The sequence below is a fragment of the Panulirus ornatus genome, chromosome 72 (assembly GCF_036320965.1).
Source record: "Panulirus ornatus isolate Po-2019 chromosome 72, ASM3632096v1, whole genome shotgun sequence".
Taxonomy (NCBI): Eukaryota; Metazoa; Arthropoda; class Malacostraca; order Decapoda; family Palinuridae; genus Panulirus; species Panulirus ornatus.
The window spans coordinates 11,261,855-11,277,161 of NC_092295.1; the positions used below are offsets into that span (position 1 = coordinate 11,261,855).

Genomic DNA, 15,307 nt, shown 5'->3' on the forward strand with positions numbered 1-15,307 from the left:
CTGAAGATTCCCCTGGTGATCTTGGAGACGTTCATCAGCTGTTCTTGGATGAACAATTGTGTGAGGTTCCTCCCCCCGAGAAAGACATTTCTTAAGACTTCCGTGGGACGGGCGCCAACATGAATACATTACCTCCATCATCCGTCTTAACCCAAATCATGGATCTTTTTCCCATTCACTGAAGAGGAGGAGGAGGAGGAGGAGAGGAGAAAGAGAATCATAATTCTGTCCTGGGGGAGAAAAGATAGAGTGGAGAAAAAAGTCTGAGGCAGAGGCAGAGTAAATGACGTGCTGATTAAATCTGCGCTGATCATAATGTTTTCAGAACTCTGTCCTTATCCGGCGAGGTACGAGGATATAAAACTTTACTCTCTCCATGCCTGATGACACGAAGCATCACCATCTCTGTGTCTTACATGGGTGGGAAAGTTTTGAATGTGTTCAAAAAGTAAATTCTTCAAAAGGAGTGTTTCATTATCATCTTGACTCATCAATCCAAATATCATTAAAGTTTAATGGCTACGAACAGACAGACATGATACTTGTACCTCGAGTGCTTGGAGCGTTGGTATATCTATACATTTGTTTTCGCTGAGAATTATGAGTTGATGTCCAACGGTAATATCCTAGTTTGGAATGCAAGCATAGATTTCTATTACACAGACACATTCAGATATATTTTTCACTAGTGTGTTAGTCACATTACAATGATAAATCGTTTGAAAGGTTAGCATAACATATAACTCATAAAGACCAGTATTACATTATTTTTTTTTCTTTAAATTGGCATTATATGGAACTTGAACCTTCAAGGTCGGGGTTTAGAATATATTCAAAGCGTCAGAGTATTCCTTAGTTAAAAGAAAACGTTTAGATTATTAAGTCTGACGAATTTAGGTTTCGATTCCATAATTTACGTACAGATTAATGACAATATTTGGCTCACGGTGTCAGGTGACGTAGCCAGTCTAGGGAGGAAGTGTTTGTGTTGGATGATGAAAGTCTTCATTTAGTGTGATAGGAGCAAGTGTTAGGCGCACGAGTTTCCTCTCGTCCTGTCCTAGAGGAGGATCGTTTCATATGTGTTGTCACATTACAGTATCACCAACACTGACTGTTCAATATCGGGTAACATTTTCTTCCAAGGTTGAATAAGTGCTCATTCTTTTACTAATTCAGTTGAAACCTCTGTCAATAATGGGATTATTATAACCGAATATTATGCTAGTAACTGAAGACAGGATCAATTTTTGTTTCTCCAAAGCATTTTAGAATTAGGTAAACTACATCAAAAAATCCTAGAGTTTCTGTTACGTCGTGAGAATAAAAATATGTTTGGATGAGCGTTCTGAGCTTCAAGTCCTCCTTGTCTTGTCCTACAGGTGTGACGGGAAACCCGTATGCCACATCGAGTATGGACGCCTCCACAGCTATCTAGACGGCGCTCATGGTTGCAGCCGCCACACAGCTTTGCAAGACTTCACTCTCACACTGCGATTCAGCACTAACCTCACCAACCCCGGGTGCTCTGATGGCATGCAGCTCTACAACAACACCTGCTACGGTTACGGGATGCTTGACGAAACCGATTTCAACACTGGTCGCCAATCTTGCCTCCTGCTCGGTGGAGATATTGCTTATTACATCAACGACAAGGAGTTCTTAGACCTATGGCAAGGGGGAGTGGTGGACATTGGGGGAGCAGGCGGAGGCTCGTCCACCGCAGGTGTTTACCTTTGCAGTTGATCAGGCCTACGTATCGGGTGGTAACTATCACCAGTGTGGAGATGACTGTGGCAACAGGAGGAAGCGAGCCTTGTGTGCCCTGCCACCTACCGACAGCTCAGTACAGAGGCTCAGCACTACAACAATACACAATGATCTTTGTCAGTCTAGTCTCTGCCACAACGGGGCCACCTGCTTCCCCGCCTCCGTCAGCCTGGGTGTGGCTAGCCAGGTGTCGAGCAACGCCATGTGCCGCTGTGGTCCTGGCTACTCTGGCCCACTCTGCGAGTTAGATGATGGTTTGTTTACATTTTCTTTGACGCTGGCTGGAGTCATTAATGTTTAAGAAATAAATATTCTATTTTGTTTTCTCCTTCTAACGAATACCCACTAATTGTTATTGAACTAATACAACGGCTATGTGGAAATGATTCATTTAAGATATTTATCTAAACAGGAAGTTATGGTGAAGAGCTTGCCTCTCTGGACGACGGCTTCTATACGTTCAGCACCGGTAACCTATCACAGGTGTGGAGTGTTGAGTTCGCTTACTTCGGCCGCAACAAATCGGCTGACGGTGACTTCCCCGGCTGCTACTCTCCCTCAGCTCTGACTCTCCTCCGATATAAGTAAACTGTTACTCTCAATGTAGTTCCTCTTGTTACTGCATTATATGTGCGCAATTCCCTCGCAGCAGATCTTAATGAACGATCAACATTAACATTATCCCATAATTAACGATCAACATTAACATTATCCCATAATTAACGATCAACATTAACATTATCCCGTAGTCAGTAAAAGGAGCAGATGTCGTCTTCTCCCAACAGGTGCGACGGACGGAACACCTGTCAGGTGTCATGGGAGGACCTCCACAACCACCTACCCTCCAGCTGCCACCCTGCGATTTCCCCACGACTCAGCGTCCGTCTCGCCAAGTCCCAAGTCAGTACTCGGCCGCTGGGAGATATTTCAGGTTTTCTTGCCGACCTTTGCCGTCTCTCTTGTCTGTTATCTGTTCACCAGAATCGTTTCAGTGTTCTACTTGGTAATGCTGATGATGAGAGTATCTTACTGAGGGATGCTTTCCCGCTGTGAAAAGTATAGTCAACCTTCATTCTTATTCCAGAAATCGTATCATAAATTTAGATGTAACTGTGAAGGGATATGGAAATATTTGGGAACAACAGCATATGTTAACATGGTAATAATCACAGTGATTCTTTAGCATCGGATGGGTAGTTAAGATGATACTTGGGTAGTTATGACTAGGGGGCAGAGTCACAGTTTCACTGTTAGATATACATGGTAGAGAGCGCCTGTACGTGCTATAGCTTAATGCAAAAATGATATTCAGTAATGACATGTTTAAGGACTATTCAAACCACGATGTACATGCAGGTTGATGACGACTGGAAGTGTGCTGGGAACGGGAAATTTTTGGCTTCCCAAAGAACGTGCCTTCAGGTTCTCTCTACTGTATGGAAGAGTCCTCACGACGCCAAGCTGGACTGCAACCTCGCAGGAGGTGACTTGGCCTTCTATCAGCACGACCTTCAACTAGATTTCTGTCCAGTGAACATCACCTCAGTGTGGGCGGCGCTCCAGCATGACGGCAGAAGTCGTGCATCCTTCGATGTCGCTGTAAAATTTCCGGCTGTGGCTCTTTGCGACGGAGAAATCTCCACGGACGGCGCTAGGTCAGCTTTTTGTGAATTTCCCATGATACGTGAGCATCGCATGACGACGGTATCGCTTGTGAAAGATACAGAGGAACCTTCAACAGGGAGAGTAACACAGTCACTAGAACTAGACAACACAGAAATCTATACAGATAAGAAAGTACGTTCAAATTTACCGTATACCACCGCAAGCGCCATTGACGGTGAATCCTTGATAGAAGTTATCAAGTTTTCGACTACAACATCTACCATCATAAGTGCAACAGACGGAGAACCTTCCACTACAACATCTACCATCACAAGTACAACTACTGGTGAATCTTCGTTTGCAACATCTGCCACCACAAGTACAACTGATAGTGACTCTTCGACTACAACATTTACCAGCGCAAATACAACTGGCAGTGTATCCACGACAACAACATTTGCCATCATAGACACAACTGACAGTGAATTTTCGACTGCAACATACACATACACAACGATCACTGGCTCAACCGACGGTGAGCCAGCGACCACAACAGCGACACAGTCTAATACATCTACAACATCCACGTCAACACCTTCCTCAACAGTGACACAGTCTAACACACCTACAACATCCATGTCAACACCTTCCTCAACAGTGACACAGTCTAACACATCTACAACATCCACGTCAACACCTAACTCAACAGTGACACAGTCTAACACATCTACAACATCCACGTCAACACCTTCCTCAACAATGACACAGTCTAACACACCTACAACATCCACGTCAACACCTAACTCAACAGTGACACAGTCTAACACATCTACAACATCCACGTCAACACCTTCCTCAACAGCGACACAGTCTAACACACCTACAACATCCACGTCAACACCTTCCTCAATAGTGACACAGTCTAACACATCTACAACATCCACGTCAACACCTTCCTCAACAGTGACACAGTCTAACACATCTACAACATCCACGTCAACACCTTCCTCAACAGTGACACAGTCTAACACATCTACGACATCCACGTCAACACCTACATCATCCGCCACCATCACTCCCATCCACACAACGCCATCCACGATACCCTCAACGGTGCCATCCAACTCGAGCCAGTGCCCGGAGACCGTTCCGTTTCCAGATGTGTACCCAGAGTACACATGGAGCGCGGCGAACCCTGGCAAGCATAATAAATCCTGTCCTGACAATACCGGTGCTCAAGCCACCTGGACTTGCGGCCACGACGGTCAGTGGATCGACTTGCCCGATCTCAGGTGAGCATTGTTTACTTCACTGTATGACAGGGACTAAAGAGCGAGATGAGAGAGAGAAGAGTTGGGCAAAGTTGGGTGAATCAGGAGTATTTGCTTTCAAGAATGTGCGAGAGAAATACCTAAAGAACCATAAGGATTTGTATGCGGCATTCATGAATCCGGAGAAAGCACATGATAAGGTTGATAGACATGTCTTATGGAAGGTATTAAGAATATGTAACGTAGGAGGAAAGCTGATAGCAGCAATGAAAAGTGTTTATACAGAGTGTAAAGCATGTGCACGAGTAGGAAGAGAGGAGAGTGAATGGTTCAAAGTGGGGGTTAGTCTGCGGCAGAGGTGTGTGAGTTACTATGGTTCTTTGCTTTGTTTATGGTTGGGGTGGTGAGAAAGATAAATACAAGAGTCATAGAGGCAGGGGCAAATATGCAATCTGTAGGGGATGAACGGGGGCCTGGGAAGTGAGTTAGTTATTGTTTGCTGATGACACAGCACTGGTGGCAGATCCGAGTGAGAAATAGTAGAAGCTCTTGACTAAGTTTGGAAGAGTGTTGGAATGGAGGAAGTTGAGAGTAAATGTGAAAAAAAACAAAGTTGATAGGTCTAGCAGAGTTGAAGATCAGGTAAGTTTGGAAATGAGTTTAAATTGAGAAAATTTGGAGTAAATGAAATGTTTAAGATGACTAGAGTTGATATGACTGCAAATGAAATCATGGAAGCAGAAGTAAGTAGGCGGACGTTCTGGGAGTTTTGAAGGATGGCACACACAGATGTTGACATGGGAAATACTACAAATACATTAACCACACGGGTAGACTGGATAAATAAACAATATCAGAAAATAAACCTCGACAAGCAAAACAATGAAATATGCACGTATTTCATCTTTTTCTTTTACAGCGAGCAGCTAAAGTTCTTACTTCCTCGTCGTCACCAATTAGATTAAGACGTGTTGTCCATTCATAACTTTCTGTATGATTTTCGATTTTTACCACATAGCGCTCTTTTCTAACGGAAGGCGTACCTGAGAGAGGGAAGAGAACCCTTGTGTTTTACTATCCCGTCTCCGCCTAAACAGATAAGGATTGTTTGCTGCTACAGATGTCCTCCAGCAGATAGCCTCATCATTAGGTCTTGTGTGATCTGCTTTCCCAAGTATTCCTCGGCTCGAGGATGTCCAGTCTTCCCCAGGTACTCACCCAAACAACAATAACCAAACTGTCCTTAGTAAGACAACTTGTGTGCTTCTTGTCCGGACGCAAGAGTAACCATTCTACCTATGTTTGTCGCCTCAGTGAGTGCAAGAGTCTGGACTTCAATATATGGGAGGACCAGTTCAATGACAACACCACCAACACAACGGCAGGAGAGATGCTGGGGGACTTCGTCACCAACATCACGCAAGTCACCTTGGCACCTGGTCAGTCAGTCCTCTTATAAGACCTTCTCTTCCTCCTCCTCGTCTTTTTATGATCTGTCCTATTTTCTTTGGTATATCTTTCTCCGTGTCTGTGTTTTCTCCCTCCCTTCCCTGTATGTTCTACCCTAGCAATCGATTTCCTTTCTCCACCAGTCATTTCTAATACGTTTCTTTTCATATCATTTTCGATCACCTTGCCTCGCCTTATTCTACCCAGCCAGTCACGTGTTTTTTGACAATTACCCGGCTTTCTACTTCCACTGTCCCCGTTTCCGTTTGTTCTTACGGTGCTAAAGCCTTTGATTAAGTCTTTATCAGTTACTGTTCCATGTATCTTTTCCTTAACTCAGTATTGTTAGTCTTACATTACATTTGGCATATCTTTTATCGTATTTTTCATCCTTCACGAGTGTCAGCAAAGTGCGCGTGATGAGGCTAACGCACTTGCCCTTCACGTCAACAACAGTGGTCTTAGACTCGTCAACTTCCACCTGTCTTCCACTCGTCAACCTCCACCTGTCTTCCACCCATCAATGGGACCTATCTACCGCCCATCAACCTCGACCTCTACCATCCGCCAACCTCGACCTGTCTACCACCTATCACCCTCGATCTGTCTACCACCCATCATCCTCGTCCTGTCTACCACCCATCTACCTTGAGTTCTCTACCACCCATCTACATCAACCTGTCTACCACCCAACAGCATCGACCTGTCTACCACCCATCATCCTCGACCTGTCTACTACCCATCTACTTCGATCTGTCTACCATCCATCACCCTCGACCTGTCTACCACCCATCTACCTCGACCTGTCTACCACCCATCATCCTCGACCTATCTATCACCCATCATCCTCGACCTGTCTACCACCCATCTGCCTCGACCTGTCTACCACCCATCATCTTCGACCTGTCTATCACCCATCATCCTCGACCTGTTCACCACCCATCACCCTCAGCCTGTCTACCACCCATCTACCTCGACCTGTCTACCACCCATCTACCTCGACCTGTTTTCCTCACTCTATCATAGAATCTCGTTTAATCAATGTTTCTTCTGTAATCATGCATAGTTGAGATCCTTTCCAATCTCACAGTGAGTACTATATCCTGAGTGCAATATACGACACGTTCGTTAGAGCGATTGTCCATGTGTCTAATGACTTGGAGAACAGTAGAAGATACACAAGCCCTTGCCCACCCCTCTGTTTGAGAATTGATTTTGTGTGTGTGTGTGTGTGTGTGTGTGTGTGTGTGTGTGTGTGTGTGTGTGTGTGTGGTGATTACCATTTGTGTTACGGTGGGGGGAGGGGGTAATTACCGTGTTGCCCCATCTCTCAACCGTGCATATATGTGCCATGTCTTTGATCTTGTGTGTATACGCACACACATATGTGTACACACACACGCGCGGGCTGTGTGTGTGTGTGTGTGTGTGTGTGTGTGTGTGTGTGTGTGTGTGTGTGTGTGTGTATGCAAATGCATAACCATAAATGGTAAATGAATAAACATTTGTGATATTATGTGTTTACATTTAATATCATGCTCAAGTATCTATGACTACATTTCATCTTCGTGTTGTGTCTACTCATGTGAACTCCTTTTAATGTCCTATCTAACTACATAGTCGAAATCGCGTCCTTATTTCCCAGGTGGCGAGAAATAGTAATATGTTTTATTTCCGCGCCATTACTTGAGACAAGGTCGTACGAGAGGTGATGTATCATGTCCCCTGATTCTTGTATGCTTCTGGAAGCGCTTTATAACATATTTTCCAGTAAAGATTCAAGAAACATGGATACTCATGACCCTCTTTGTTTCTCCATGGGAGTCGTGGGTTTTCCTCTTCATCAACCTGTCACTAAAATTCTCTTTTATCAGTACATTATCATCTCGGAGGAGGGAGTGTCTCGTCGCTTCCTTTACCATCATGATTGGTGTTACCAGTGTATGTAGGATCTGGATCACTGCAGCTCCTGAGAGAGTTGCAGACTAAAAGCCTCACTATACACTTCTCTTTAACGGTGTTACATACCTTATGTGCTCTTTGAATTCTTTGTATACTTATTCAGAGGTTCGTCTCACCTCACCGTCACATACTCCCCCGGGTACACACTCCAACAACGTCGGGGTTATCTCCTCAGACTTGTTCTCTGACCTCCATCTCCTGTACGTTAGCCACCAGCTCTTCTGTGTTTATATACGAATATTTCAAACTAAGACACGTGCTGCTGATTAATCTTAGCCTCCCTGGGCTGCAGCTGGCTGTGTTTTTCTCCTTCCTTGCCTCATCCGATTTCCTTTGTATATTGCCTTGCGCCTGCTCTCTCTCTCTCTCTCTCTCTCTCTCTCTCTCTCTCTCTCTCTCTCTCTCTCTCTCTCTCTCTCTCTGTAGCCTTCCCCCGCATGACTTGCTTCTCTTATTTCTCGACCTGAATTTGCACTTCTGGTGCGTCAAGCAGTTTCTTGACATGCTCTCCTCCTCTTGCTTCCCGTCCACACCCTGGTACAGATGATGCTCCTTTTTCAGACTAAAGATTGACGCGGCCTTACATCTGATAACCTGCAACTGTACAACTTACCTCATTTGCGAAGTGGACCGCCTTTCTGATATCTCATGTGGTGGCGCTGACCTCCATCTAGTCTTTAATCTTATCTAAGATCTACGGTCTCATTGTCGCATAAAAGTCACGAATGATTTTTTTTGTCCTTTTGATTATTTCGTTCATCGGTCCTCTCGCTTCGATGACCGTCTAGTCTTTGACTTCCTCCAGTTTTTCTCCATTCAAACTTACATCCCAATTAACTTGTCCTTCAACCCTACTGTACCTAATTACCTTGCTCTTATTCACATTTACTCTCAGCTTTCTTCTTTCGCACACTTTTTCAAACTCAGTCACCAACTTCTGCAGTTTCTCACTCGAATCAGCATGACCTGGGTGACCTTTTTATTAACCAATCCCTAAGGGTGGTTAAACATCTGGGATGACTGTGGACCGACTGCCGTATCCATGATTCGAACGTATGCGCTCGACCCTGGGCTGCCCGTGAATGTCTTACGGTCAGGAACGCTGACCGTTACACCACGGAGCTCTGATATGATTACGATGTTGGATGTCTCATCTGGCAGTCGTCACTCGTTCGACTTTTGTACCTTTACCCCGTCAGATTTTGCCTCGATTCATTAGCTAATTCGCCTTAGTTCCCGTGAATGTTGACGTCAAAGATCCTAGCAGGATCCCTCTGTATATTCCTATTCAGTTACTAGTGAGGTAGGCGTTTGAGGAGAGTAATGTCACCTATAGTCTCCCAAGCAGTGGCACCTTCTTGGTGCTGCTTCTGTTTTTGCGAGCGAGTGTGATTACCATTTGTGTGTCACAGAGAGAGATCTGAATTTAGGAGTATGGCATTGCCCCGTTCCTGAACCCTGTATATATGTCACGTCTTTACACACACACTTACACTCCATCCTCAGCCAGATAACCATTTATCGATCAGTCCAAGTCGAGGATGAACATCTGGTGTCAGGTGTAGGCCAATTACTGTACCCTGGTTTAAACCTGGGTGGGTTAGCCACTACACCACCACGTGTGTGTGTGTGTGTGTGTGTGTGTGTGTGTGTGTGTGTGTGTGTGTGTGTGTGTGTGTGTTGTGTGTGTGTGTGTGTGTGTGTGTGTGTGTGTGTGTGTGTGTGTGTGTTTGTGTGTGTGTGTGTGTGTGTGTGTATGTGTATGTGTGTGTGTGTGTGTGTGTGTGTGTGTGTGTGTGTGTGTGTGTGTGTGTGTGTGTGTGTGTGTATTTGTGTATTTGTGTAGGGAGAGAGTTTTACACCGGTGGGGCCCCACCTCCTGTACATTCCCTATCTTACATATTCTTATGTTGTTTGCATTAATCATGTCCTCGGTCATTCTTAATCTATTCATCCACCGCTCTTATATTAAGTAGAAATACTTCCCTGCGATTCAGTTTTTTTTTCTTTTTTTTCAAATTTCTTGCTTAACTTCATGCTATGTCCCCTTGTTGCTCTGTCCCTACATATCACGAGGAGCTGTTCATTGTCGACATTGTCGATCTATTACAAGCACTTAAAGGGTGTGATCAGGTCACCACTCACTCTTCCTTCTTCCAAGGGGGTTAGATCTAAAATCTCTAGGCTTTCTACGTAACTTAGGTCTTCTAATTCTGATACCATATTTGATGACCTCTTCTGGACCTTATCCATTTGTTCTCTTTGTTTCTTTAGTTGCGGTGCCCAAAAGTTTTAGCATATTCTAGTTCAAAGCTTGCCAAAGATATGAATATTTGATAAATATTTTCTTATACTTGAATGTTGTTCTAATATTCGCCAGCAGACAGTCCTTCACCTTAAGCGTTCTGGTGACAGGGTAAGGACAATATCAAGCCGTTCTTACATACAGAACTTTGAGACATATTTCCCGCTAAATAGTAGTCATATTGAAGCCTTCTGCCACAATGTCCCATCATTACTATATTTGCTCGGGTTGAACTTCGTCAAACAATTTTAAAGTCTCTTTAGATCCCCTTGTAAGCTGACGATGAAATTCTCTCTTTTCACTTCCTCATGACCTTTGCATCATCTACAAACATATTCAGGTAGGGTTCCATACCTTTAGGTAAGTCATTTACATCGAGTAGTGAGAAGAATAATGGTCCCAAAACTGAACCCTGTGGCATTCCGCTGCTCAACCCGGCTCATATGGTCAAGTCTCCTCTAACATGCTTCTCTCGTTCGCTGTCACTGCGAAAATCTTCTGTCCATCGAAAGAATTTCCTCTTATTCTGCGTGGTGATCCAGCATCTTAATCAGCTTTCTCTTCCTTGATGTCAAATGTTTTCTGGCAATCCATGTGCGAATGGGCCAACCAACCTTCTCTTTTATCTAGGACTAAGCTCACTCTCTCGTAGAACTCTATCAGGTTTGTTACCCATGACCTCTTCTCCCTAATGACCTCTTCTCCCTAAGAAAGTGTTGTTTCGTCCATTGTTTTCTAATAATCTCTCTCCGGTATTGCACACATCACACTCATTAGTGAGGCTGGTCTGCAGTTCAATGGCTGTTCCGGTCTCCTTTCTTATAGATAGGTATGACGTTTGCTTTCCTCCATTCACTTGGCACTTTGCCTCTCTCAAACTTTCTGAACAGTAATTCAAGTGGTTTGTCTAGCGTGTCTGCATACATCTACAGCGCATGTTGTGAAATCTTAGGAAGATGTGCCTTGTCAAGTCCTTTTTGTATTGTTAATATCTTTTCTAGATACATGTCTCGATGTATTCCAGAACCACTTCCTGTGTCAATCTCCCTGATGTTATGGCTATAGTGTCTTCCACTGTGAAAACACTTCTGAACTTGTTATTCAGTTCCACACATATCCTTACAAGTTTCCCCTTTAAATCCCTTAACCTTATTAGCTGCTCCTTAACTTACAACTGACTCCTGATGAATCTATTTTAAACTTTTGGATTTTCTTCTGCCTTGTCTACAATAATCTTTTCAAAGTTTCTTTGTTCCTCCTTCCTTATGTTGTTATAATTTTTGTATTCTTTAATACCCTGCAAATGCTGGCTGTCTGCAGTTCCGTATATATCAACCCCACTGCACATCTCTGAACTCCTTTGCATTCTGATATCTTTTGTTCGATGATTCTTTCCTTTTTCTTGCCATCCCTCTGTATTTGAGGTATGAGGTACTCATGCCTACTGCTCCATTGTAAAGTCTACAAAACCTCTCCCCACCAAGTTCTGATACTTGAAACTGAACTCGATTTCCCGATCTGTTACTATAAAAACTGTTAATGTTTGTGTAGTTTCCACAGTGATGTCTCCTCTTTCAGTCTAGTCTCATCTCAGCTGTTTCATATCCTCTTTTACCACATAGTCAAACTCGTGCAATACGTCATCACCTCTTCCTATTGGTATATTATATATATCATATCTTAGTGTGTGTGAAGATGAGATCGACAAATGATCCGATCATCTACCGTGTTCAATGACATATTGCTACAGGATATTTTCCATTGTCCACATACTAAAAACTTGTGTCTGTATGACCCCCTATCACCATGAAAATCCAAATTCTCACTGTCTGTCTCTTTGCTGTCTCTAAGAAGTGAGTGTTTCAATGCTTCATGTACCAACCTGATGGTGGCTCCAATATTATCATGTATTTGTTCTGGACCGTTGCAATATCTTGGAGTATTTGACTGAAATTACTTTGCACTTCTTCCCTGCAGGTGCTCTTCCTATTACGTATTGTCTGAGTGGAGTGTCTTTCACAATTTCTTTCCTTTGTGTGTAGAGGGATATAGTTATGAGTTTTTTTTTACTGATTTAGGCGTGAAAGTGTCTGTGTAGATGTATGTCTGCTTGTATAGGATGACCAACCTGTGAGCGGAGCATTAGCCAGTGTACAAATGGTAAAGGTTTGGACCATGTAATGTGATATTTCATATCGTAGTTGAGGATCTGGTCATCAGTGTCTTAGGTCATCTCAGCTGTCCTGCAGCGTATAGATTATTGCCGTGGAACTCGAAGTCGTTGTGACTCATCGCGCCCCAGCTTATCTTCTGGGTCAAGTAGCGCATATGAGATAACATTTCGCTCTTCGAGATACCGTCGTAGCTAGGGTTCGAACTCAGGACATTAGAATCAAGAGACGGAAAGTGTGTCTTGAACTACCGCCTAATTAGCCTTCCGTCAGTGCTAGGTAAAATGATGGAAAAAACAATACGAGATAAAATTGTCACGTTTCTAGAACACAAAATTATATCGGACAACCAACACGGTTCTGAGACTTTTACATAAATTTAAAGCACACGGAATCTGTGAAGAACTCTGTACGTGGATCAGAGACTGGCTTACCGGAAGAAAGCAGCGTGTAGTATCAAACGGCGAAGCCTCAGATTGGCTAGACGTAACGAGTGGTGTGCCACAGGGGTCGGTCCTTGGTTCAATTCTGTTAATGATATACATTCATGACCTAGAGCTCGGTCTCAAATCTAAGATCTCCTCGGTCTCAAATCTAAGATCTCCTCGGTCTCAAATCTGCTGACGATACTAAACTGAGGTAGAGTTGTAAACAGGCGGGAGTGCGAAATGATTCAAAGAGATCTTAACTTATCAACAAAGTGATCAGAAAGAAAGCAAGTAAAATCTAATGTAGACAAAAAAGTTATGCACTTTGAAGACAACAAAATTCGTTAAGACGACAAACTATTCGAAAACTATAGTTAAAGTAAATGATAAAAAAGGACCTTGGAGTTGTCATTATCAACAATCTGAAATACGCTAAACAGTGTCAAGCAGCAAGTAAAAAAGGTAACCAAATGTTACGTTTCATAGCCAGGAACACAGGACACCAGAAACAATCTCACACTTTATAATTCTCTAGTAAGACCACACCTTGAAATTGCAGTCCAGTTTTAATCTCCAAACTATAAAAAAGATGAAGAAAAATTAGAGCAAGTACAAAAACGCACGACAAAATTGATCCCATCCCTTAGAAATCTGGCATACGAAGAGAAGCTAAAACGATTGGATCTCTTCTCCCTTAAAAAAAAACGTAAAGATCACGGCGATTTAATCCAAGTGTTTAAAACTGAACAAGTTCGATAAAGTAAATCACGAACATCTTTTCGAAATACAAGAAAATACGGTTACCAGGACAAAGGGAATAAAACTGAAAACTAAAACAGGTAGTACGGATGTCGAAAAAGCCTCTTTTCCTATAGGTGTGTTGAGCACTGGAATAAGATACCGTCAGACGTAGTGAATGCTAAGACTATAAATACTTTCAAAAGTTGTTTAGACAAATTCAAATATAAATTTAAAATACAGATATAAATTGAAGTATACTTTGAGAAACGTGCCAGAAATAAACGTATAAATGACAGCAGTAACGGGGACAGTAGATGGCTATTGTGCAGCAGCGGGGAATCGGTGACATCTTAAAAATCTGCTAAGCGGAATTATATTTTCTTGTCAAGTTAGATCTTTTTTCTTTACCAGGCAACCCAGTCGTGGACCAATCAAGCCTCCTGTTGTCTGACTGTCTCATTTGAACTCATGTAAACTTTGTTGTTACCTATAGTTCCCAGCGTCCAATGAGGCAAAAGTGTCAAACATATTGAAGGCTATATAGATGTTTATTGGAAATCAAACGTTTTTGGTTAACATGTGGTTTGAGGTGGTTTGATCAAGTAAGCAATGAAAAGGTGAAAGGGATGCGTGGTAATAAAAAGTGTTGTTGAAAGAACAGAAGAGGGTGTGTTGAAATGGTTTGGACGTATGGAAAGAATGAGCGAGAGAGGTTGACAAGGAGGAAGTATGCGTCAGAAGTAGAGGGAAGAAGAAGGTAGATCCCAAATTGGAGATGGAAAAATGGAAGGAAAGCATTCTGAATGATCGGGGCCTGAACATGCAGGAGGGTGAAAGGAGTGCACGGGATAGAGTGAATAGGAACGATGTGGTATACACAAGTTGACGTGCTCTCAGCGAACTGAACCAGGGCATGTGATGCGGCTGAGGGAAACCATGTTAAAATCTGTAGAATTTGCTCGTGGATAGGGAGATGTGGTTCCGGTGTATTAGACATGACGGCAAGAGAATGGACAATATCGCGTGCGGCCTATCTTCGTCTGTTCCTGGTGCTACCCCAAAAACGCAAGAAACGGCAATCTAGAATGACAAATATGGCTGTAGTTGTATATGCTCTTGTATTCTACGTTTATGTATGGAGGTCCTGATTTGTGTAAGTGTATGTGAGCCTCGAGTCTCGTGTAAGTGTATGTCAAGCTTATCTAATGTTTAAATCCATCTTATGGAAACTGCGTTTTTTCTATGATTTGTGAAATTGTTTTTGCCCATAAAAGTGAATATGTGCTACTGAATACTTTGCATTCATCCGTTTCTTCATGTCTGTAAGTGAGAAGTTTTATATATATTATTCATTTCATTCATTCTATTTATTATAATTTGTCGCTGTCTTCCGCGTTAGTGAGGTAGCGCAAGGAAACAGACGAAAAAATGTCCCAACCCACCCATATACACATGTATATACATACACGTCCACACACGCATATATGCATACCTATACATTTCAACGTAAATATATATATATCTATATATATATATATATATATATATATATGTATATTTTTTTTTATTATATATATATATATATATATATATATATATATATAT

At 42.7% G+C, this 15,307-nt stretch overlaps 2 protein-coding genes across 3 annotated transcripts in view; both read left to right on the forward strand.

Annotated features, from left to right (window-relative positions):
- The window catches only part of LOC139748138 (uncharacterized), a 195,902-nt gene extending 194,140 nt beyond the window's left edge, over positions 1-1,762 (forward strand). For both annotated transcript variants that reach the window (XM_071660814.1, XM_071660813.1), the window contains exon 8: positions 1,383-1,762. In XM_071660814.1, the coding sequence (XP_071516915.1) occupies positions 1,383-1,746 (364 nt within the window). In that variant the 3' untranslated portion in view covers positions 1,747-1,762. The remainder of the gene's footprint in view (positions 1-1,382) is intronic.
- The window catches only part of LOC139748137 (uncharacterized), a 23,283-nt gene continuing 9,737 nt past the window's right edge, over positions 1,762-15,307 (forward strand). The window contains exons 1-5 of the mRNA XM_071660811.1: positions 1,762-2,024; positions 2,183-2,354; positions 2,556-2,670; positions 3,127-4,667; positions 5,961-6,085. Of these exons, the coding sequence (XP_071516912.1) occupies positions 1,973-2,024; positions 2,183-2,354; positions 2,556-2,670; positions 3,127-4,667; positions 5,961-6,085 (2,005 nt within the window). The 5' untranslated portion in view covers positions 1,762-1,972. The remainder of the gene's footprint in view (positions 2,025-2,182; positions 2,355-2,555; positions 2,671-3,126; positions 4,668-5,960; positions 6,086-15,307) is intronic.